The sequence below is a fragment of the Tinamus guttatus genome, unplaced genomic scaffold (assembly GCF_059628265.1).
Source record: "Tinamus guttatus ecotype Peru unplaced genomic scaffold, ASM5962826v1 Tinamus_guttatus_pri_ptg000472l, whole genome shotgun sequence".
NCBI lineage: Eukaryota > Metazoa > Chordata > Aves > Tinamiformes > Tinamidae > Tinamus > Tinamus guttatus.
The window spans coordinates 1,597,252-1,619,305 of record NW_028289006.1 but is presented as its reverse complement, the minus strand read 5'-3'; the positions used below and the strand labels follow the sequence as shown (position 1 = coordinate 1,619,305).

Below are 22,054 nucleotides of genomic sequence, written 5' to 3'. Positions count from 1 at the left end.
GTTGTAAGAACTACAAGATTATCTTGAGGATAGTTGGATGACCTGAATAATTTAATAATAAGCTGTAAAGTGATGAAAGAAAGAATGGTATTTAATATATGTCTGTGCCCTTATAGGTTAAAAAATCAAAACTCTCTTCTGTTACAGGAATATGAGGCTTTGACCAAGAAGCCATCTTGCAATCCTGATGTTTGGGTGAACCTTGCCTGTACCTACTTTTTCCTAGGGATGTATACACAAGCTGAACAAGCAGCCTTGAAAGGTGAGATGCATGACTTGGATTGATATGAAGGATGGCTTGTTGATTTGAACGCTTAAAGTGATTTCCAGAGAAAGGTTTAATAGTTTGGAGATGAATGAAGTACACTTTTGATCAAATGCCTTTTTCATTTAACAGGAGAGCTGTGATGTTGTTTGCCTGCTAAAAAAAGTCTTGGGCAGGTGGAGCAGTTGGAACTGAAAGAGGCATCTGGAAATTAAATTCTGTTACTAAATTCTAAATATAAAACCGACCATATGCTGACCACCAGCAAAAGTTCACTGCTCTTTTCAATGTCTCTGTAATTCCATGTCTCTGAGCCAGTGCAGATGATCGTAATTAGGATAGCGAAATTATCAGGAAAAAAAAAAACATATGAGGGAGTTTAGCATTCTCCCTGTGGACAAGAACTCCATTTACTTCGTTTGAGTGACTTGATAGGTGGTCTTGGTGCTTTATAAGACAGATATTAGACATCTAATTTTTCAAGGCATGGAGTTCACTGAGGTCACATCCTTATTGCATCCTTATGTTCTACTTTAATGTGAAGATGCATGGGATCATTTAAGAGAAGAGGAATGGAAATTAGATTCTAAGGCAGTTTTTACTGCCTAGTAATGGTTGTACTTCTTAGTGTTGTTATCTATTACTTTCCATTTATCTCAGTCATTTCTATCACTATCCCATCACTATAGTATCTCAGTGATTTCTAAGTAAAATTAGTAACAGTTAGTTAGTTCTTAGTCAACAGTTAGTTAGTTCTTAGTCAACTATGACTCTTGCCTTTTTAGGATAAAACTTTTCTTGAAATGTGCGTTTTCTCTTTCTGTTACTTTAGTTTTGTAGTTGTCTTGGGTATAGGGTAGGAAGTAAAAACTTGTGTAGTCCTCTGCTAATATGTAGAGGAGCTTCTTCAAAGAGGATGGTTTTGGAGTAGTTTTTTTTTGGTTGGTTGGTTTAGTTTGGTTTTCTTAGACATTATTATGGCCTGGAATCTTTTTAAAATGCTCTGAAAGTTCATTCTGAGCTTGATTGCCCGAACTCAAAATGTTTTCTTTCCAAAAATTAGACATGAAGCTTTTTTATCCATCTTGTTTGAGAGATGTGTACATTTCTAATATTCGTGTCTTTAGAGCAAGATGTTTGAGCTTGGAGATTGCTATCTAGGATTTGAAGTGAGGTCTAAAAATAATTGGCAATAAAACGTGAGGTGTCTCTGTGACCTATGCTGTGGAGGAAGCGAGTGACTGTATCGTGTAGCAGTTGGTGCCTGCTTATTGGCATCAGCTTCAGATGGCCTGAATTACAGTAATCCATTCTAGAGATGACAGATTCACAGTTGGGCATGCATCTTTATTAGCTGTGAACTGGGAGAAGGTTGATTTTTCCCTGCCATCTCAGATTAGTTTGTAGTAGCCTGACAAGTGGCAGGGTAGGGGAGAGATTAGTGGTGCTTGGGCTCAATATTAGAAAAACAGTGCAGGAGATGGGGAGCAAGGGATAGAAACAGGGAGTAGCTGAGTGCTCACATTTGTGGTGTCCTGATTTTATTTAAGTGTTTAAGCAGAACGGTGTGCCAGTTTTTATAGTAAGCTGCTAAACCTTTCTGCAGTGCTCTTGTGAGTACTGCACGTACTGATATTTCCTACCACCACATAGTGGAGACAGGGCAGGCACCACTGAAGCTTTACAACACTTTGGAGACTTCAGTGAAGAATGGACAAGTATTACATATTCCCCTTCCCACTCATATCACTTTAGTCTTGTCTAAATTGAGGTTGAACCATTTTATTTTCAGTCGAGAGATATCCTAATATAGGTTTTTTAACATTTCAGTGTTGCATCCTTAATATATTCTTAACATATTATTAACATCTGAGGCCATTGCATCTTATAATTTCTTCCATGGCATTGCAAAGACACTGGTGAAATAACATGGTTATTTGAATAGTAAACCCAATAGGTGAAGTCACCATAAGAACACCATTTATCCAGTGCTACCTTGAAAACTGCTAAAAAAAAAAAAAAAAAGATAAATATAGCTGCTGTTGGGCTGCTTATGATTGCTATTTTAGGATTATTCTGCCTGAACTCTTATATTCTCTTTGATATTTATTGATTATTGTTGCAGCTGTCAGAGTAAGACCAGGAAAGTAGTACAGTGCTAACACAAATGAGGGAAAAGTAATTTGTTTAGACCTATAATTCTAAATTTATAGTGTGCTTTCTCTGTATGAAAGGAAATAAAATGTCAGCTAACTTTATGGAATTGCTTTTCCACACAAAATTTAAATATCCCAGAATCAAATAAAAGGTCTTTCTTGTAATATACTATTGCTGTTGCTTAAGAACATTTTATTACTAATTGAAGAAAAATATGAAGGATATTTAAAAATTAGGAAACAAGTTAAAGGCCATGAAATAATTACTATATTTCATTCAAGATCTGTATTCTCTTCTGGAGCAATGATTTATATTTTTGTTTGTTTTGTAGTAGACGTGAAGTTCTCCTAGTTTGTCATTGCTTAGTTGAAACTTAACAGTACATACTCTTGGGAAAGAATAAATCTGTACACCAAAATTACACTTACCAGAATTGTTGTAAATATATCCTAAGAAGAGGAGCTAAAAGATGGTAGAGACAAGTCTTTCGTTGAAGGTTGTTCACTTGTGCTTTATTTCCTGTAGGCTTTCTTCCAAATTCCTTTCAGACATTACTGACTTCAGCTTATTCCCTGCTGTGCCCTTATATTGTAGTTATTAATGTTTGTGAACATAAGATGAAGGTAGAGTTACTTTCAAGTCAGCTACTGTTGTTTCATAGTCATCCCACAGCACAGCTGCCACGTGATGCTTTGTTTATTCTTTTTGCATTCACGCTCTCATACATGGACTGACATAAAATTTGTATGTAAAATTTGTATAATACGTGCTAGCCCATCTAGCCTTGGGAGAATGAGACTGAGAATCTTAATCATGGCTTAATAAAGAATAAACTAAGCCTTTTTTTAAAAACAAACAAACAAACAAAAAAAGGCCTCGTGTTGCATTCACAATTCCTGTGTCTTCAAGAAACAAAGGGCAAGGACCAGAAACTCAATCTACGACATTTGCATAGAGGTCCTGGCGACTAATGCTAGTGTTTAAACCTAGTGCTCTCAGAAGCCACTGGCTAGCACTGCGTTAAGAAGGAAACAAGAACCAGTAGTGTCTTTCAAACCACAAAGTATTTGCCAACAAATAGGATAAGTGTAAGCAGGACTGCAGTTAAATCTGTTTCAAAAAACATTTTTTCAGGATAAATATCAAGTTTTACAATTAAATTTAAGATTCATGCACTGACAGGACTGTGGAGCTGAACCAGGCAAGAGAGGGTTTTTTTATAATTACTCTGCTTTTTTCACAACACTGTGTGTGTCAGCTCAGAATGTGGTTTAACTGAAGAGAGATATTTCTCATTAACTGTCTACCCTGGAAGAAGAGAGATTGCACAAAAGCAGAACAGAGATGAATTAGTAAGAACAATGGCATTTTCCAAACTAGTTTCGCTTATGCCTGCACTAGTGTTTGCTACGTGTCAGGTAATTGTCAGCAGTGAAAATGCGCAGTTATGATAGGGCATGGAAGATTTGCTGCTTTTTTTGCATGCTCACCTATATGCAAAATTATCTTCTTCCTTCCTTTATCATAATTCTTGAGAAAAGCAGTTCATTATCCTGCATTTCTAGTTGGTTTTGGAATAGCAGTGTTTGATATGTAGAACTTTAAAAGTGAAAATATCAATTTACACATTTACACATATGTAAACTTTAAAACCTGCTAACCTTGCTAACCTTTTTTTTTCTTTTTTTCTTTTTTTTTTTCTTTTTGAGACCCAGTGGAAACTACAAAACAGGAATAATTGACAGTTTTTGTTTCAGTCATCTTCAAGTTACTCTGCTCAGGCATGACTAATGAAATTTGTGTATGTTCCAAGTAACTGGAAATAGTTGAACTGATTTTTAATTTTGAGAGAGACCAGAAGTATTTTGAGAGAGGGAAAATTTCAGTTAATTTCCTCAGTAAACTTCGTATGAGAAAATTTTGAACAGTCTGCAAGTGTGAACCTCCCTGTTGGACCGTGTCTTTTTTCATGCATTTTTCCCATGCTTTTCATTTCACTGCTGTGGCTGTGGCTCTGCTGTTTAGGTGGGTAGGACACTGTGGCCCAGGGGCAGGAGTTTCCTCTGCTCCTACTTGGCTGTGGTGTCTCCAGGAGCTGCTTTAGGACCATGTGTGCCTTACGTTTGCTAGATGGGATTTATCAGTGCTGGACACCTGACCTGCATTGCCTTGTAGGCTTGTGAGAGGCTATAAATGCCAGGATGCCTCTGTCCCTATTTTATCATCTTACTGCCTGTGGCAGCAACCCAGAACCCACCAAGATCATGAGCTGCTGCTTCTTCAACTAAAAACTTTTTGTTTAAAATATAGTAAAAATAAGTGTCTTCACTCTTTTATTGTATCCCCTTATTATATTTTAACAAATACTTCCTTGAGTAGCTATCCATTTAGAGTCAGCACATAAAAATACACAGGAAAAGGCTTTTAAGATCAGTTTCAACTGTAATGACTTCAGTGTCTGGAACATGAGTACTGGTCATGACAACAGTTCTATCATAGGAATATCAGTGTGTTTCTTAGCCAGAGATGCACATACCCTGCCCAGGTACCTCGGAGACATGTTCAGCCCAAGGCCAATACTAATCACTGGAGCAGAACCCAACTTATTGCAGTGCCACATTGTCTTTATGTTTATTACAAACTCTAGATAACTTAAGAGTGTTTTTTTTTAAAAAAAAAAAAAAGGAAAAAAAAAAGTAATATTCCTGAAAAAGCAGGAATGGGATTGTGCTTCCTTATGGCATCAGCAGTTAGATCAGTGAGAATGAAGTTTGCTAGCAGCAGAGTCATAAAAGAATAATCTTGGTGTACTTCAAAAGAGTCATTCTCTAATGAGGAGGCAATTGTATGACTTCCTTCTCTAGTGATTGACATCAGCTTTATCCAATAATTGTAACCTAATTTGTCCTGGACATTAATCTAATTTGGTTCATATGTTTCCTTGTCTTCCTCCAAAAATACATTTGGCACTGGGAGAAGAGATGCTGAATGTTTCCATGACTCTGCTTTATTATATCAACAAGATTGCCTTTTTTGGTTATTGCCCTCTACTTCCCTGGCTGGCATTAAATAAAAGTGTCTCATTTTAAAGAACATCAACGTGGATTGTATGATGTAATCTGTTATGCAGCAGGATTATTTTTTCCTTCTCCACATATCCAACACTTACTACATCAGAACTCAAATTTCATCTTTTGCTTTCCTTAAGTATAGGATAACATGGACTAGCACTGGTTCTTGCCAAGAAGTAAACTAATAATTCAGATGTTGGATCAGATGCCAGGTTTAAGAGGGCAGCGCTATAGTCTTTGGTTGATCAGCAAAACAAACAAGTCATTTTAGATTCTTGAGGGATTATTCCCTGCAAACCACTTACACTCATGCTAAAACCTACACTGGTCTATTTGCTCACTCTACTATGGTTATACATATGTTAATTTAGTGTAAATCCCACAGTCTGTCCTGCTTGTATTTTTGCAGCCTTTGATGGCTGGTTATTTTGAATTGTGAAGGGGAGTTGTGGTCAGCTTGCCTTGCACAAACGCACATACGGGGTGCATGTGCAACCGTTTTAGGATTTGATACAGTAAATGCTCAGCATTGCTGACAACGTTGTTAAGAAATTGCTTTTAAATTAATGCACTCTGTAACTTTTAAACTCAGTGAATGAAATAATTTATAGAATATATTAGCTTGTTTATTACTGGTGACTAATGATCCTTACAGATCCTAACTAGATTAGTAAACCTTTATTTGTTTAATACTAATAAACTATCTTTAATAATTAGCCTAATGAGAATTCCCCAAAGCATTCTGTGTTGAAGAATGTTTCTTTAAATTTGACCCTTGGCTAGCAATATCTTGCAAGGTATTTTGATTTTGTGAGAACTCTCTCTTACTGCCTTTTCTTCTTGGGACTTCCCTTTTCCTGGCAGTTCTTTAAAGAGATGATTCACTGTCCCCTTTTTCTAGAGTAGTTGGTGAGGAGGGACATGTTTAAATAACACAGATTAAGAACGGAGAGAGGAAAGAAGTAATTGCTGGGCCTAGCAGAAGTAGATAGATAGCTTTGTACTGCCAACCTGGCAAGAATGGCCTAGTTTTTGGCATTGTTCACAGAGTCTCAAAGTACCTTCATTATACGCGAAAGAGCAAGAGCTCTGCAAATGTCTCCCCTAATTGCTTTTGCAAAAATACAAATTTTTACTAGAAAATTCCATCTTTGGGGAAAAAAAAGTTTTTAGTGGCTTCAGCCTCTTTCATGGTTTAGGATGTCAGAAGAATTACAGCCTTGTGATACAGGCCATTGCTTTGCTAACTCTGCACTTTTGTGGCCTCACAGACACAGCAAATACTGCTTTTTTGTAAAGATTCCATATAAATTCTTTCTGTGGCACACAGGTTGCCAGCTGTTGGTCTGAGCAAGAATGAGAGTGCTCATTATCTGAGTAGGCCGAAGAGAATAAAGGAAACAAGGAACGGCTTTTTGGAAGATTGCTCACAAACGAAATTAATAGCACTGCTGGGCAGGAATCTTTGTCACTCTCCGTGAAGCACAGGACATTCTCTGGTGACGTAAAACCCCTACAGTTAACAAATGGTGTCATACAGAGTGTATTAAATGGTATTCTTAATTTTCCTAGAGCAAGAAATTTGGTGAACCTTAGTGGCTCCAGAGAGAACATATGAACCTTCTCTGCTCCAAGTGAAGGATTCTTTCATTTGTGTTTGTTCCTAAGGTTAGAAGAAATATTAGAATTAAGTCCCTAATTCGTGCCTGAGTGACAAAGCAATAGGACACTGAAAGTTGACAAGACTCCTAGAATAATGTATACACAATTTACCTGAAATTTGCTTTACAATTGCACATCATAGAAGGAAGCTTTATTATGGGTGTGATTGTTGCTGCATTTTAATTTTTAAGAGATGCTTTTCTGTGTGTCACTTGTGCAAAGTCATGGAATTATCCAGAAGGAATTACTCTGCGTTACCCTGCAGAGGAATAATAGTACAGTTCATCAAACTTTTAAAGCTCATGGAAGGAAAGGACAATGACAAATTATGTTCCACAGAGCTTTCAAAAGAAATGACAGCAAATGAAGATAAGGAGCCGGAATGTTTTTCAACCACTGTGAAATGGGCAGAACGTGCCCCAGGCTGTGACCTATACAGGCTGTTGTAGTGAAGAAGCATAACTTGGGCTAGTTAGTGAGAAAACATGTGTGTATGTACATCTGCTGGGAAAGGGAGTTAAAACTGAAATGTTTGTTGGATCTATACTTACTGAATTTTCCTTTCAGCACCTAAGAGTCGGCTCCAGAACCGTTTACTCTTTCACCTGGCACATAAGGTATGATGTCTCGTCATTGCTTGCACTTTATTTTCTTTTCATTTTAGCAGGGTGTAGTTTGTGCTGGCAACCTGGCAGAACAATTAAAATGTCTGTGGTGGCGGGAGAACAAACATTTTCCCCAAGCACCCTCCTCTATTAAAATGTGGAGGAGAAAGTGTGAAAAGAGGATCGCAGAATAGATGACCTCAGCATGTATCTAAAGCAAATTTTACCCAATGATTGCACATAAGTCATACAGCAGAACCCTTACGGTACATTTGATTGCAAGGAACCTGGGACTTGAATAGAAGCAGAAATGTAGACACCACTATTTTCACTTTCCTTCTAATGTATACCAAGTTTTGCTACCTCAAAGCTATCTAATGCTTAGCAATTGAGCAAAAAGATCAATATGCTATTACTGACCTGCCTGTTATTCAGTGCCCAGGATATAATATCGTTTACAGGTTGAGATTTACTTTAATTTCAACAGCAATTAAAAGACCATTTCACTATCCACATAACTATTTTCCTTTTAATTTGTTTTTGTACCATCCTGAGGTCTACCTAAGAAGTGTTGTGTTCCTGCAGATATTGTGTGTTGAGTAAAAGAAAGTATTGATCCTGAATGTTTGCCTTGATGTCATATGCTATTTACTTAAATCACTGTAAATTTAAGAGAACAATGTTCAAATGCTTTTGTTGTGGCAATGTCGCTTAGAGATGTCCACAATGTAAAAAAATTGAATGGTCTCTACTTCATGTAGTCAGTCTTCGGACTAATATATAACTAATACGAAGCTTCTCATACAGAGTTCTGTTTAGCAGCTTTTCTTGCCTTTGCATTGGAATGTTATTGTTAAGGAGGGAGTAAAAGGGTTTTAGAAAAAATTGCAGGTAGGTATTTTAGATAAGAACAAATGTCTAAGAGGGAATTTGCATGCCAAAGAAAAATTTGTATTGACTGTCGTTGACACCAGCAAAAACAGCAAAGAGAAGCTGGTTTTTTTGAGTAAACTGATTAGGTGAATAGCCTCAACTTTACTATTGTAATACAAATATTAAATGATTATTTAACTCTGTTCCCTGCTTTCACCCTTTCTTTATTATGCACTGTGCTATGCTTTTTAAAATAACCTTCTTAATGAAACTGGAATTTTAAGGGGCTGATGAAAGAGTATTTGTTGTTGCTCTGAAGAAACTTAACGAGAATGAGTTTGTTGTCTTGTCAAGACTTACATTTTTCTGCTATCCCTGAGAATTAAGATTTTGATGTGCAAATCAAAATTTCTTTTGGCTCAAATAGTAACATTCAGATCTTGTCTTGCCAAATTCTCTGTATGAAATATGTAATTCAAGCTTATCCATCAAGGTATGTGACATATAATTAAGTCCAGATCACACCTTAAAGAAAAGTGTGTACTTAAGTTTTAGCCTCAGATTTATCCAGTTTCAACTGGTCTGCCTTTTTTATTTTTGACTTTCTCCATTGGCCAAATTAACTTTAAAGTAAAAGAGTTTTTTCAGATTTTCAATATGAATCACCTACTGCTTGCCAGCAGGAACAAAACTAACCCAACAAATTAACTTGCAATGTTTTTCTCACTGAACTCTCCTGAAAATGTCACCCTTTGTGTTTCAGTTCAGTGATGAGAAAAAACTGATGAGCTTTCACCAGAATCTGCAAGACATTACAGAAGATCAGCTTAGCTTGGCATCTATCCACTATATGCGGTCCCATTACCAAGAAGCTATTGACATCTATAAACGCATCCTTCTTGATAATCGGTGGGCATCTCCACTCTAAATCTTACTGCAGTCTGTCTGGTATTGCTGGTGTTTGGATTTTATTTAATTGCTTGTTTTCTGAAAATACAGATTTTTTCAGTTATTATGTCCCTTTCACGATGAAGTGTGGACAAGTTGCATCCCCCCAAATCTGTTTATTGAAAATCATTATTGAAAAATACATATTTGCAGAATTTCCATTGCTTTTTTAGTGCTATTTTCTTCTAATCTATTCTTAGATCCTTCTTTCTTTGTTACTTACTCTTTCTGAAATTGTATAAGTTGTTTATTTGTTTTGTCTTGCTGGCCTGAAAAGCTTGTGATTATTGGCTTTTCCTTCACTTTCAGCCTTCTAAGAGTTCAGTTTTAGTTTTTATGTAGAGAGGTGCCTGTTCCTTTACATCTGAGATTCTTTTTGTTTCTATTTATTCTGCTGTGCAGTTACTGGGGTTTCCTTTTTTGGCATATTCTGCAACTTTTAAAATCAGAATTTAGCAAGAAAGGAAACTGTCTCTTGAGTAGCTGAAAATATTCATTTTAAGCAATAAAAGATGTCATGGTGTCCTTCTTCCATGCCCTGCCCTCTCCTTCCACTTCTACACTTTCATAGAATTTTTGCCTTTTAGTATCCTGCCTCTACCTCCCTTCTGCCCTGCTACTGACCTGTGAGCAGGAGTGAAAGAATAGTCTGGCAAAACAGAAACCGCCACTCTACAATACTAAGTTGTATTTTGAGAATTTTTCCTCATGAATTCTTCAGAGAAAGCTAAAATTCCCTCATAATGCATACCAGTATGTCACTTAATGCTCAGGGAAGATACTTCAACTGCCAAATCCTGTAGAGGCAATCACTCAGTGCTAAATTACTAACCTTCATAATAATTATCCTTTTACTTACTGTTACCACAAATGTCTGCCTTATTCTGTGTCTAGTTCTTCTGGCTTCACAGCATGTAATGGCAAGTTTTTTGAAGTAATTATACTTGACATGGAGTTAATAATAGCCATTAAAAATATTTGTGAAGTTTTATGTGCATTTTAAATGTGTTTTTTCACACATTGCATAGAAAATCCTATTCTGTTAGGACAAATGTAGAATTTCTTCTGTGCCTTTCTTAGTGTCAAGCTACCACTGTTTCCCAAATTTCCAAACCTGTAGTTCTGTAGATAATTCTTTAAAATTCTAGTAGGGCTGTTAGTAATAATAAAAATAAATACATTTTAAAAAGCACATCTGTAGCTGATTCTCCACAATCTGATGAGGCCGCATCTAGAGTATTGGGTGCAGTTCTGGGCTCCCGAGTACAGAAGGGATGTGGAGCCTCTGGAGAGGTTCCAGCGTAGAACGACAAAGGTGATTGAGGGACTGGAGCTTCTATCATATGAGAAAAGACTAAGCGAGCTGGGCCTGTTTAGCCTGGAGAAGAGAAGTTTGAGAGAGGATCTGATCAACATGTACAAATACCTGGGGGGGGAACGTAAAGAACTCTTCTCGGTGGTGGCCAGCAACGGGACAAGGGGTAATGGGTGCAAGTTGAAACACAGGAATTTTCGTCTCCTTATGAGGAAGAACTTCTTTACTGTGAGGGTGACAGAGCCCTGGAACAGGCTGCCCAGAGAGGTTGTGGAGTCTCCTTCTCTGGAGATCTTCAAAACCCACCTGGATGCCACCCTGTGCCACGTGCTCTGGGTGGCCCTGGGTGTGCAGGGGGGGTTGGACTAGATGATCTCTAGAGGTCATATTCTGTGATTCTGTGTAATTTATCTAACAGAAGGTAGGACTATAGTTACCCAATAAGCATTTGTCAGGACTCCCAGTTTTCATGTGCTTGCAGAAGATGCATAGACATGTGAGGACTTTGTTACTGATTTTTACGTTTTGTGCTATAACTATTCTATGGGGTTTAAATGCTCTCTTAACCCTTTTTCCTCTGTCCTGCAGGGAATACCTGGCTCTGAATGTGTATGTGGCCCTGTGCTATTACAAGCTGGATTACTATGATGTGTCACAAGAGGTGCTTGCTGTTTACCTTCAGCAAGTTCCTGACAGCACCATTGCTCTTAACCTTAAGGCTTGTAACCATTTCCGCCTTTACAATGGGAAGGCTGCTGAGGTATCTCTTGGAAAGCTTCTCAGTTCTGGTTATTTTATTTCACAATTCCGTACAGGTTTCTTTCTCTTGTTGTCTGTTGTCTGTTGTAATCTCTGATGTTGATAACAGCCTTTCACAATGTCATTGTGTCCTTCTTTTAGGAATGTGCCCTATTTCATAGTCTCCTTGATATTAAAAACAGAGGTGTGTGGGCATCCCTGTCCATCCCCATGTGTGCATGTTGCTCTGACTGTTTTCCTGATGCACTTTTGACCTTGTGTCCATATGTATTATGCAACTGCAAAAAATCATATTCAATAGGAAAGGCACTGTTCTTCCTGTAACCCAGTTTATCTGTGTTGGAATAGCTTTCTGTCAGCTTAAGTAGTAATATGAACCTGCCTTTATCTTGTGTGCTTTTCTGTTTCCTTGTTAAGCTTTTTGAATGTATATATTTCCAGGCAGAACTCAAGAGCTTGACAGATAGTGCCTCATCTTCTTTTGAGTTTGCCAAGGAGCTTATTAAGCACAATCTGGTGAGTAATGTATTTCTCTAAATTTAATACAGACTGTACTCATTTGTAGAACATTTCTTCATGACACAGGAAGTGAAATATTTCGAAAACTGGAGACCTCTGAATCTCCGCTGCTGTGTGAGACCCATTCCAGAAATCAGATATAAATAATCAATGTTTTATCAAGTGCATCCTCCCCCTACTCCATCGTTTTTTTTACCTGTCAATTTGAGATTTTTATGAAAATGATAATGTTGGGTTTATCTTCAAGGACATATGATTTAAATATCCTGTGGCAATGCCCTTGCACGATGCTTTGCCCAGCCCGGTTTATACCGAGACTGTAGAGCAAGTCAGAATGCATAACCATGAGGTGCCTTGTTTAATCCATCTAAGATGTCCATGGCGTCAAGACAACTCAGTAAAATGCTTTCTATCCAAATGTACTTGATAAGGAGTTTATAAGGAAAAGATACCGCTACAAGCCAAAATGTTTGTGTTTTGATGTAAAAGACTTGTTGATTAACTGCTAATGCTCCCTGCAATGGTATTACTATTACTTTGCTGAATGACTAGTAATAGTAGATTATTGTTATTTAATGATAGACAGTTGCTTGCTCTCTCAGCATTCAAGAACAATCAAAACAAGTTAGCACTTTTTTTTTCCCCAATAGGTAAAATTGTTTTCAGACTGGACTTTCCTAAATTAACATTCTTTGCTCTCATTGTTGGTCTTTTGGTTGATAGCTGAATCAGTATGTTGGATGTTGTCAGGAATGTTGCTGGATGTTATATCATGTGAACGTATTGTATCAATAAGTATTGATTACTTCTGATCATTTTAGAATTCTAAACCAAACAAATTTTCACGTAAATACTTTTCAAACTTTTTTTTTTGTTGTGTTTCATTCCATATACTTCTTTGAGCTGCTAAAAACTGAGATTCGTTGACCTTTTCCTGATGGATTAAGTAGTTGGTATAATTCAGGACAAAGATTGTCATGTTGTCACCAAAAACTGGGAATAAACCTCTTAACACCAATTTAGTATTAAGAAGCAGGCATTCACTTTATTGCAGCACTGGGTACACGGGGGTTAGCTCCACCTGTCGTGCACATCCTAGGTGTGTTTGCTAAAGCTTTTATTTCTAAATTATCTGCATATGCATTAAATTCTTGGAACGATTATACATATTCATTCTATTTCCGAGAACTAATTATAATATACTCCACCCTCACGTGCATGCGCCCTCTGTCCCTTTGGTGGTCTCTGGTGGTCTTTTGAGACCCCCTGGTGGTCGTCTCACCATGTCCACTCGATGACGACGCAGAACTTGCTTCCCTATGGCCCCATTCTGGCTCAGAGGCCCTGTTTTGGTCCTCCTGCTCAGCTCTAGACGTTTGTTTGAAGATACAGTGGTCCTTATCTTTGTCTTCAACTGGTCTTTGCTGTTTTTGTCCATATTGTCTCATGATGTCCCAGGAACATCTGCTGTTTTGTCTGCATTTTCTGGTGACAACAGCGAAAACATGTCCTTGGGTGCATTCCCTTCTGGGGTTTCCTCATAACATTGTGTTGCTGTTTTTTATAAAATTCTATTAAAGCAGGAATTACACCAATGCCAATTCAATTGACCTTATCTTACTGTTAGTATAGGAATTTAAGGATAAAATTCATGGAGTTAATACATGGAGATTTTGTTATGCTGTTATCAATAAGCTGCTTTTCTCTGCAGGTTGTCTTCCGAGGAGGAGAAGGGGCTTTGCAGGTCCTGCCTCCTCTGGTTGATGTTATTCCTGAGGCCAGACTAAATCTTGTGATTTACTATCTCCGGCAAGGTGAGTACATCTTCCTCTAGGCCTTCTATAGATGCAAGGATAATATCTATTCAGCTAATCTCATATGATCACTCCAGCTGATCACTCAGACTTTTTTTCCCTTTGTAGTAATCTGTAGTTTATTTAATTTCCTTTTCTGTAGAAAACAGTGGTATATGGCTTCCCATGGCTTGCAGAGAGGGCCTTTAATTGTATGCAGTTGAATAAATTACTTCAGCAGATAACTGCAGGTTCTTAGGTTTGGAGGGGAGGATTTATTTTGTTTTTGTTCTGTGAGAATAATAAGTATGTGTCCTACCAAGGCAATAACAGCTATTTTTATAAATATGGTGCAAACAGAATATGAGCGGAAGTGACTAGGAACAAAGTTACATTTCGTGAACAAGACATGTCATTCCAAATCTGTTTTACAACTCTTAGACTTGGTTTTATTTTCTTCTCTTCTCCAACTGTGTTCCTTTATTCAACAGTGGATTGATTGGTCAAGTGATGAATAGGTGTTTAGTTCAGTCTAGTGATGTGATGATAGCTTTTCCATCCATTACTTTCTCATAAACCTTGTCACCGTTATTTGACCTGTATTAACATTTTGCCAGTCCAAAAGACATCTGCACTAAGTTGATTTGCTAATCATACTGTACTGACAAATCTTTTTTGAATTAGGTAACATTTAAGGCTTTTTCAGTTATTTTTTCTTTGGGGGAAGTAAATTGTGTTCAACCTTAAATTAGCTGCTGTACTCGTGTGCTTTTTGCTTGATAGAATTAGGATAAGAACTGCTGGACAGATGTTGAAATATTGATAAAGGAAACGATGAAGTTTCCTTTCAGAATCATCTTCCTTTATCCACCTTGAGGGGTAAATAAATGTAAGAAGAGGAGAGAGGAAGATGAAGGTTTTATTATCTTGACCTTGTACTGCTGAGAAGGCAGCCACAGCATTATGAACAAGGAGCCAAGTCATCACTGCAAGAAAATTGTAGTAATAAAGAAGCTATTACTCACTCCATGTTTGTTATTTGAGTTCTAGAAAACCATCACCATTGTGATATAAATTCACAGTGATTTATAGTTCCCTTTTTCCTCATGTCTAAATGCTTTATTTCTTTGTCTGTGACTATCAAGAAATGCCGTAGAAGAGGAGTGATTTGTTCTAATGCAGTGTGCTGAGGTTTGTCGTGCATTCTAACGTCTGGTGTTTCAGATGATGTGCAGGAGGCTTATAACCTGATTAAGGACCTGGAACCTACAACTCCACAGGTAATTGGAAACTTATGTCATAGTACATAAAGAGAGAGGGCATAAATTGGTATGAAAACTGCCACATGCAAAACTGCCACCCTGAAGACTGCTTGCCACATTCCCACCCTTAAAAATCTGGTGTTTACCATCTTTTTTTTTTTTTCAATAAGACTTAATGTGCTTGCATAAAATATTATAATATGTGCATATATAAATGCTTAGTATGTTTATTGCTCTACAACATGGGATCAACTAAGGATACAGCTCTGTTATGTGCAAGTTTTATGCCAAGGAGCTGATCATTAGTGCATAGATACAAGCCCCCTTCCACTTACAGCTGCTTCTCACCTCTGCTATAGTAGCAGTTACCAGCCCTCTGGTCAGGCAGCACAGATGCCTACATGGTTTCTCCTGAAGCCATTAAAAAAAAAAAAAAAAAAAGAAATTAGATTAAACAGTAATAACGCTTTGCTAATCCTGTCTCACTTTGGCTGAAATGAGTGAAAACTAATGTCTGTTGACTCCTGTTTTGACATGATTTGTTCCTCTTTGCAGTTTATTTTCCAAAGGTCACATAGCTGGGCATGAAAGGGACCTTTCATGAGTCTGTGTGAGGATTAGATGGAGGGAAGGGAAAGGAAAAACCTCGAGAACATATCTGGTGATTCTGTACTGAGGAGTGCCTTGTTGCTTTACTTTTTACTTTTCCTTTTGCTGTGCAATGCTTATTTGAACAGATTTATGCAGCTATTGCTTCTTTAGCCTATGTTCTTTTTCCCCTACATTTTCTTTTCTAAATCACCCACCTATGTGCATTGTACAAATACCATCATGATATCATCACCCACTTGATAGATTTTGCAATGAGAATCTTTGTGCTTTTTTTTTCATCTTCTACCACACTTTGAAGGAACTCCCCATTAAGACGTGCAAGATATTTATGTGTCTTCCTTCTCAATTTTCTTCTTTGTCATGATGTCTATAAAATTTAATTCAGCATCTGTAACAGAGCTGGTTGCTTAGCATGGTAGGTAATGTTGTCAGATTGTTCCCTTACACACCTTTTTTTGGTCTGTGTGCATTTTTTTTTTTTGTCTTTTCCTGTGTACAAATCTGTAACAGGGCAATCCTGGTTTATCGAGATTATCATAGTGTAACAGAGTTATCAATGGAACTCTGAATTGTAATATTTGAACAAGACAAATGTCTGCCATATACTGAGGAAATCTTGCTCAGAGAAGAGTTAAACTGTAGTTGTGGAGGAGTATAGGCCTGAGGTGTGCCTATGGAACCCCTCAGGCCTATAATGGAACAAGATTGCACTTGATGATTGGTCACATCACATGGCGGTGAAGATGGCACGATGCTGTATAGTGGTGTCCTTCTTGTGCATCAGTTTTGAGCAGAAGATCTTATCCAAAAGCATATTACCTATTTACGGACGAAATATTTTACAGAAGTGACTAGCTAACATTTAGAAAGAAATGTTGAGGGTCATTTTGTTCTACACACAGTGCTGAAGCACTTGCTATTGTAGTAACTATATTACCTAAATTAAACAGCTACCTATTAAATTGGGTTGGAATTGAGTTGGCATTAGGAAGAAAACAATGAAAATAAGGTGCTGGTAGGCTCTTTTTTGTGTGCTGAAGTCATCACTTTGTCTTCTCTGATCCATTTTATTTTGTTTTGTTTTGTTTTTTAGGAATACATCCTCAAGGGAGTGGTAAATGCAGCACTTGGACAAGAAATAGGCTCGGTAAGTGAGGCCTATGAAGTTCTCCATTTTCCAGCAATAGGATGTGAGTCATTTTGCAGAGATTGCAATGGAGCTGATGGTGAAAGAGGCAGACATTTCGCATTTAGATTGCAGGATCTCCAAGCCTCCTCTCTTCCCCCTGTAGTACTTAGTCCAGAGTTATCATAACGAGGGTGCAGATCTCTGTTACTAGTCCTGAAAATTAATCAAGCTGAATTTGGCTTCTCTATCCTGTTTACAAAACAAACAAAACAAAAAAACTGTTAGCTTTATAAAGTGTTTCTGTGTATTTAGGGCCATACAGTGACATATTTAGCTTTTTTTTCCCTTGTGTGCTATGCTTCTCTCGTATGTTTCCCCAGAGCTTATTTTTGCTGTGTATTGTAAAATCCAGTCTTTAACTTATGTTGTCATCTTTTTTTTTCCTTTTTTTCTTTTCCCTCCTAGAGAGATCATCTGAAAATTGCTCAGCAGTTCTTCCAGTTGGTGGGTGGATCAGCCAGTGAATGTGGTATGTCTGAAATGTTCTTTCTCCATATGTAATCCCTCTTATGATATTCAAATATGCACCATCATGTCTTTATCTAACTGCTGATTCTTAGTACTGCTAGTGCTGGGCATTTTGTTGCCATGGGATGAGTAACTCACAGGCTTAAAATCGAAGATTCAGTGGATTCCAAACAGTACTATAAGAATTTGACGTGAAGAGAAGCTCTGCTGCAAAATACTAGTCTTCAGTGATGGTTATCATGGCAGCTTGTCTTTGACTAATCATCCCCATTGTAAAGTCAGAAGGCAACAGTCTGATTAGGTGACGGTTGTGGCTGAAGCCTACTTACAGACAGGTACAAATCTGGGACCACAAATGAGAGCCTAGTGAATATGTAAAGTACTAGCATGGAATGTGCCCTGAAACTGAGGGTAATAAAGTAAGGAGGTATTTGACTATGGAGAGAGAAGGAGGCTTCTGGACTCATTTCTTGGTTGAATCCTAAAAACATCAGAAAAATCAATCATAAGTCAAAAGAGCAAAGGGAGTAAGCAAACTACTACACCTGAACAAGACTTTGTCCTTCTTGCCCAAAGTGAAAAAAAAAAATCTCAAATCAAAACTCAGAATACAGAAGTTCAGCAGAAGTGGGGCTCACTAGTTTCCTTTGTGTACATTTAACAGTAGGTTTATTTCTGTAGGCAAGTAGCTTGTGTATGCATATGATGCACACAGCTCGTAGTCCTCAGAGACAGAATGCTGTCTCCTGTGTCCAGGGTGGCTGAAGAGAAAGAGTTCAAGAGGCAGAGGGTTTTCCAGAAATATATAAAAGCCATCTGTTCCTAGACTTGCAGCCCCTCTACTGCTGAGGTGGTAAGACAGAGCATCACACTGGAAAGCTGGAAGTGATCCTGTTGAAGAGCATTCCCTACTGTGCCTTTTTTTTTTTTTTGTCATTGAGGATAACCCTTTGAAGTTGGAATGTGACTCAGTTAGTGGGCCTACACCTAACAGGGTTTGCAATGCCAGTAAAGTCACAGGGTGATGAAAAACCTCTTCAAACCCATAAAAAATCTTAATAGCACACATGAGTAACAAGAATACACAGATAGAAGACATATCCTGGAAAACTCTATAGTGAAAAGATGTCTTCAAAGCAAAATTTAAGTTATTTGGAAGCTAAAAGTCTTGCTTTTACTCTGAAACATTGTTTAAAAAGCATATGTAGAACAAGGCTGAAACTTGAAAAATAGTTGAGAAAAAAAACAGAAATTTAGTCTTGATAGAAAGAATTATTTTTTTTTAACATTTGAACCTATGGGAATGGTTGGTTGCGTCTAAACCTAAATGGAAACATTAGTACTGGAAAGATTTTACATTGTTAGTACTTCAGTGCTCCCCTGGCATCTTTTTAAAGACTTGAAATGTGACAGGTACAGAAGAGAACACAGTTCAAGGTAACTCTTCCTCTAAAGTCAAAATTGTATGATTTTTGTATCCTCAAATAAAACACAGGTGGAAGTCAACAAACCTTTTAGATGAGAAATAAAAAGATGGCCTCATTTAGGTAGAACAAAAAATCAACAAAATTACAAAAAACTTGCAAAAAACAAACACATGACAAAAATGTATAAATGCTTCTAAACGTATAGCAGATGTTTTAAAAGGAGATGAATAAATGGAACACCTTGTTTTAGAAGAGGATATAAATGTAAAATGATTCAAATAAAAGAACGTATGATAGAAGGGAGGTAGTGTAAAGGATATTTTTTTATTCCATTCAGTTTGCAGCTAGGCTTTATTAAGTCAATGATGCTGGTGCATAAATGGTTCTAAGCCCTATAAAAAACCTTAGCTCAAAATAAAGCAAATGTGGTTTCTTTATCAGAAAGTATTTAAAATTACATGCTCAAATAGGAGACAGATACTATTAAAGCTAAATTATTCACCAGCCAGCTTGAATAGTAACAGTGACTGGCATATTAAAGAGTTAAGAGGCTCTATGGAGACAGCTAGTAAGATAATAGAGTTCATATTGAATGGATAAATGCAATGACATAGCGTGATACAAAGAATGAATTTTTAAATGCTACTTTTTTGTCTTAGCAAGACAAGAAAGAAAACGCACAAGTGAACAGGTGATTCATGACCAATACAGACATTACATAGAAACTGCCTTGAAATGTTATGCTCAAGAACCAGTTCTGTTAGAGTGAGCCGAGTATAATCGAATTCAAAATCCATGTATGAGTAAAAAACTCACAAATTTTCTACAGTATTTAATTTCAAGAAGAGGAGCTCTGTAAGCTTTCTCACTTGTAACAACAACAAAAAATACCCAGCGGAAATAGTCGTGAGGAGGATAAAATATTTTTAGCTGTTTTGAAAGCTGGGTGTTTTTTTTTTGTTTTTGTTTGTTTGTTTGTTTGTTTGTTTTTTGCTTTGAGAGGCCTTATATTGATAAATGATGAGATATGTGAGGCAAACGGTGACATGCCTAAGTTTGCAATAGTGCAGAATTACTCATAGTAGAAATGAAAGCTCTGGCAACTATGAAAACTGCAGAAGAATATAAAAGGTTGGGGTCATAAGATGCAAATTGGGTTTAGTTTTGATAAAGTAGTACTTGTGAAAAAATGGGAAAAAATCTTAACCGTAGTAATAAAAAGTTGAATAGAATAGTAGTAATGATGAAGAAAAGTTGAATAGAATAGTAGGAGTGATGAAGAAAGAGACACAAGAGCAAAAGAGAAATCATCAGTGTGCCAGTGTATATCTGTGATTCTGCTTTTTCTTGAATACTGTTTGCTATTCGGGTTCTTACATTTCAAAACAATATGGTAGACCAAGAAAGGGTGCAAAAAAACCAGCAAAGATGACCAGAGGAAAGGGATACCCTCTTGAACAAAGAGTGATTAGATAAAGTAGGTTACATGGCCTGGAAAGGTGATGAACGATTTTGTTTTTATTAGTGATGCAGAAGAGAATAAGTGGCACAAAGATGATGAATAGAGAAGGATCAGCTACTGTATGATTCAAGAACTAAGGAGCATTGAAATAGAACATCAGGCAAGATGCTTAAACAGCAGGAAGTAGTTTGTCATGTAGCTCAGAACTTCTTTGATGTAGAATGTTGCAGAAACCCAAAGCTATAAAGAAGTATGTAGGAAAGGAGTTTATCACACAGTTTTCAGTGCTGGTTAGGAAGTCTCTCAGTGCGGGTTGCTGGAAGTAGTGAGGAGCTTCAAAGGAAAGGCATTATATATCATACTATGTATTCTTGTGCGTGAAATCAAAATACAATAGTTTTTTCAGCCATATATTCTTAGCAAGCAGGTTTCTTAACCAGATAGACTTTGCAGTCAATCCAATACCACTATTTTTATGTTCTTATGTAACTTAACATATTAATCATTGAATAATTTGATTTGCTGCCTTTATTTGCTGGATTTAGAATATAGAAGCAAATTCAGCTGTTTTTGTACTTGGGCTTTTGCTAAGTAGCCATCCATGCTCTTCAAGAATGGAAGTCTTGATTCAGCATTTGCACTGTGCCAGTTCTTGCAAGGAGCTAACACCATTAGATTGTCTGTTCAGAGGCTTTTATCAAGTTAGCTAGCTGCTTCACAGATCTATAATGGAAAAATAGATTGTGTTCATTAAAGTGAAAAAATTCTATGCTGTTTCTTATCTGGCAATTGGACCTACAGACCTCTTGATCTTAATGTCGATTATTGTATCTAGCGAACAGATTAAAATGAGAACATGAAAGATTTTCTCAAACCTAGTTCCTGTCTTTCTGACTTCCTTTTGCTAACTGTAGAAATCGTATGACTAGATGAAGGGAAAAGCAACAAGAACATTCATCTTATGAAGAAAACGGTGTCCTTTATTTGGGAGGGTCATTGGGGTCATCAATGAAATGTTTGCAATTTTTAATTAGAACTCTCACTGAGGCAATCAAGGAACGTAGGCTGAAGAGAGTTCACATGAAAGTACTTCCCAACAGAAGTTGAAATGCCTAAATGTTTTGGAAGTGATTATGCACTTAAGAGGGTGGAGACATCCAAAACAGCAACAAAAATGATGCACTTAAAGTTTAACAGTTGATGTTCACCTTATAGCAGCAATAAATATCACCCAGAACAACAACTCAGTAAGAATTACTTAGTAAGAGTTCTCAGTCTTCTGACTCATGAAATGATATTACAAAGAAGGACATAACTAGATTTTTACAGATAATTCTCATGCTGTAAGTAATCTTTTTCCAGTGTTTCAACTGGGTCGAAAATGAGAGATCAGATGTCTGAGATAAGTAAAGAAATGGGGGCCAAATGAACATTAGTGAAAATAAACTGCCATTAACATTTCAATGATATGCAGTGTTTCTCATGGTGAGCATAAGTCTTAAAAACTATCCTGTACAAAGACAACAGCACTCCTCACATTTTCAGTAGCCCTCTTTAGGACAAGTCAGGCACGTCTAGTGGTGTGAGGACTCTTCTGGACTTCATGCAGTCCCCTCTGAAAGGTATTTTTAGGTTACCCAGAGTAATTTTAAGAAGGAGAACTTTTT

The 22,054-nt window shown here is 37.1% G+C and overlaps 1 protein-coding gene across 4 annotated transcripts in view; it reads left to right on the top strand.

Annotated features, from left to right (window-relative positions):
* IFT56 (intraflagellar transport 56) overlaps positions 1-22,054 on the top strand; it is a 49,740-nt gene that overhangs the window by 6,000 nt on the left and 21,686 nt on the right. For all 4 annotated transcript variants that reach the window (XR_015913834.1, XM_088532859.1, XM_088532858.1 and 1 more), the window contains exons 4-12: positions 148-262; positions 7,723-7,772; positions 9,397-9,542; positions 11,485-11,656; positions 12,097-12,171; positions 13,886-13,988; positions 15,192-15,247; positions 16,935-16,988; positions 17,436-17,499. Coding sequence is in view for 3 of the 4 variants with exons in the window: in XM_088532859.1 (XP_088388985.1) it covers positions 148-262; positions 7,723-7,772; positions 9,397-9,542; positions 11,485-11,656; positions 12,097-12,171; positions 13,886-13,988; positions 15,192-15,247; positions 16,935-16,988; positions 17,436-17,499 (835 nt within the window). In the remaining variant the exon portion in view is untranslated. The remainder of the gene's footprint in view (positions 1-147; positions 263-7,722; positions 7,773-9,396; positions 9,543-11,484; positions 11,657-12,096; positions 12,172-13,885; positions 13,989-15,191; positions 15,248-16,934; positions 16,989-17,435; positions 17,500-22,054) is intronic.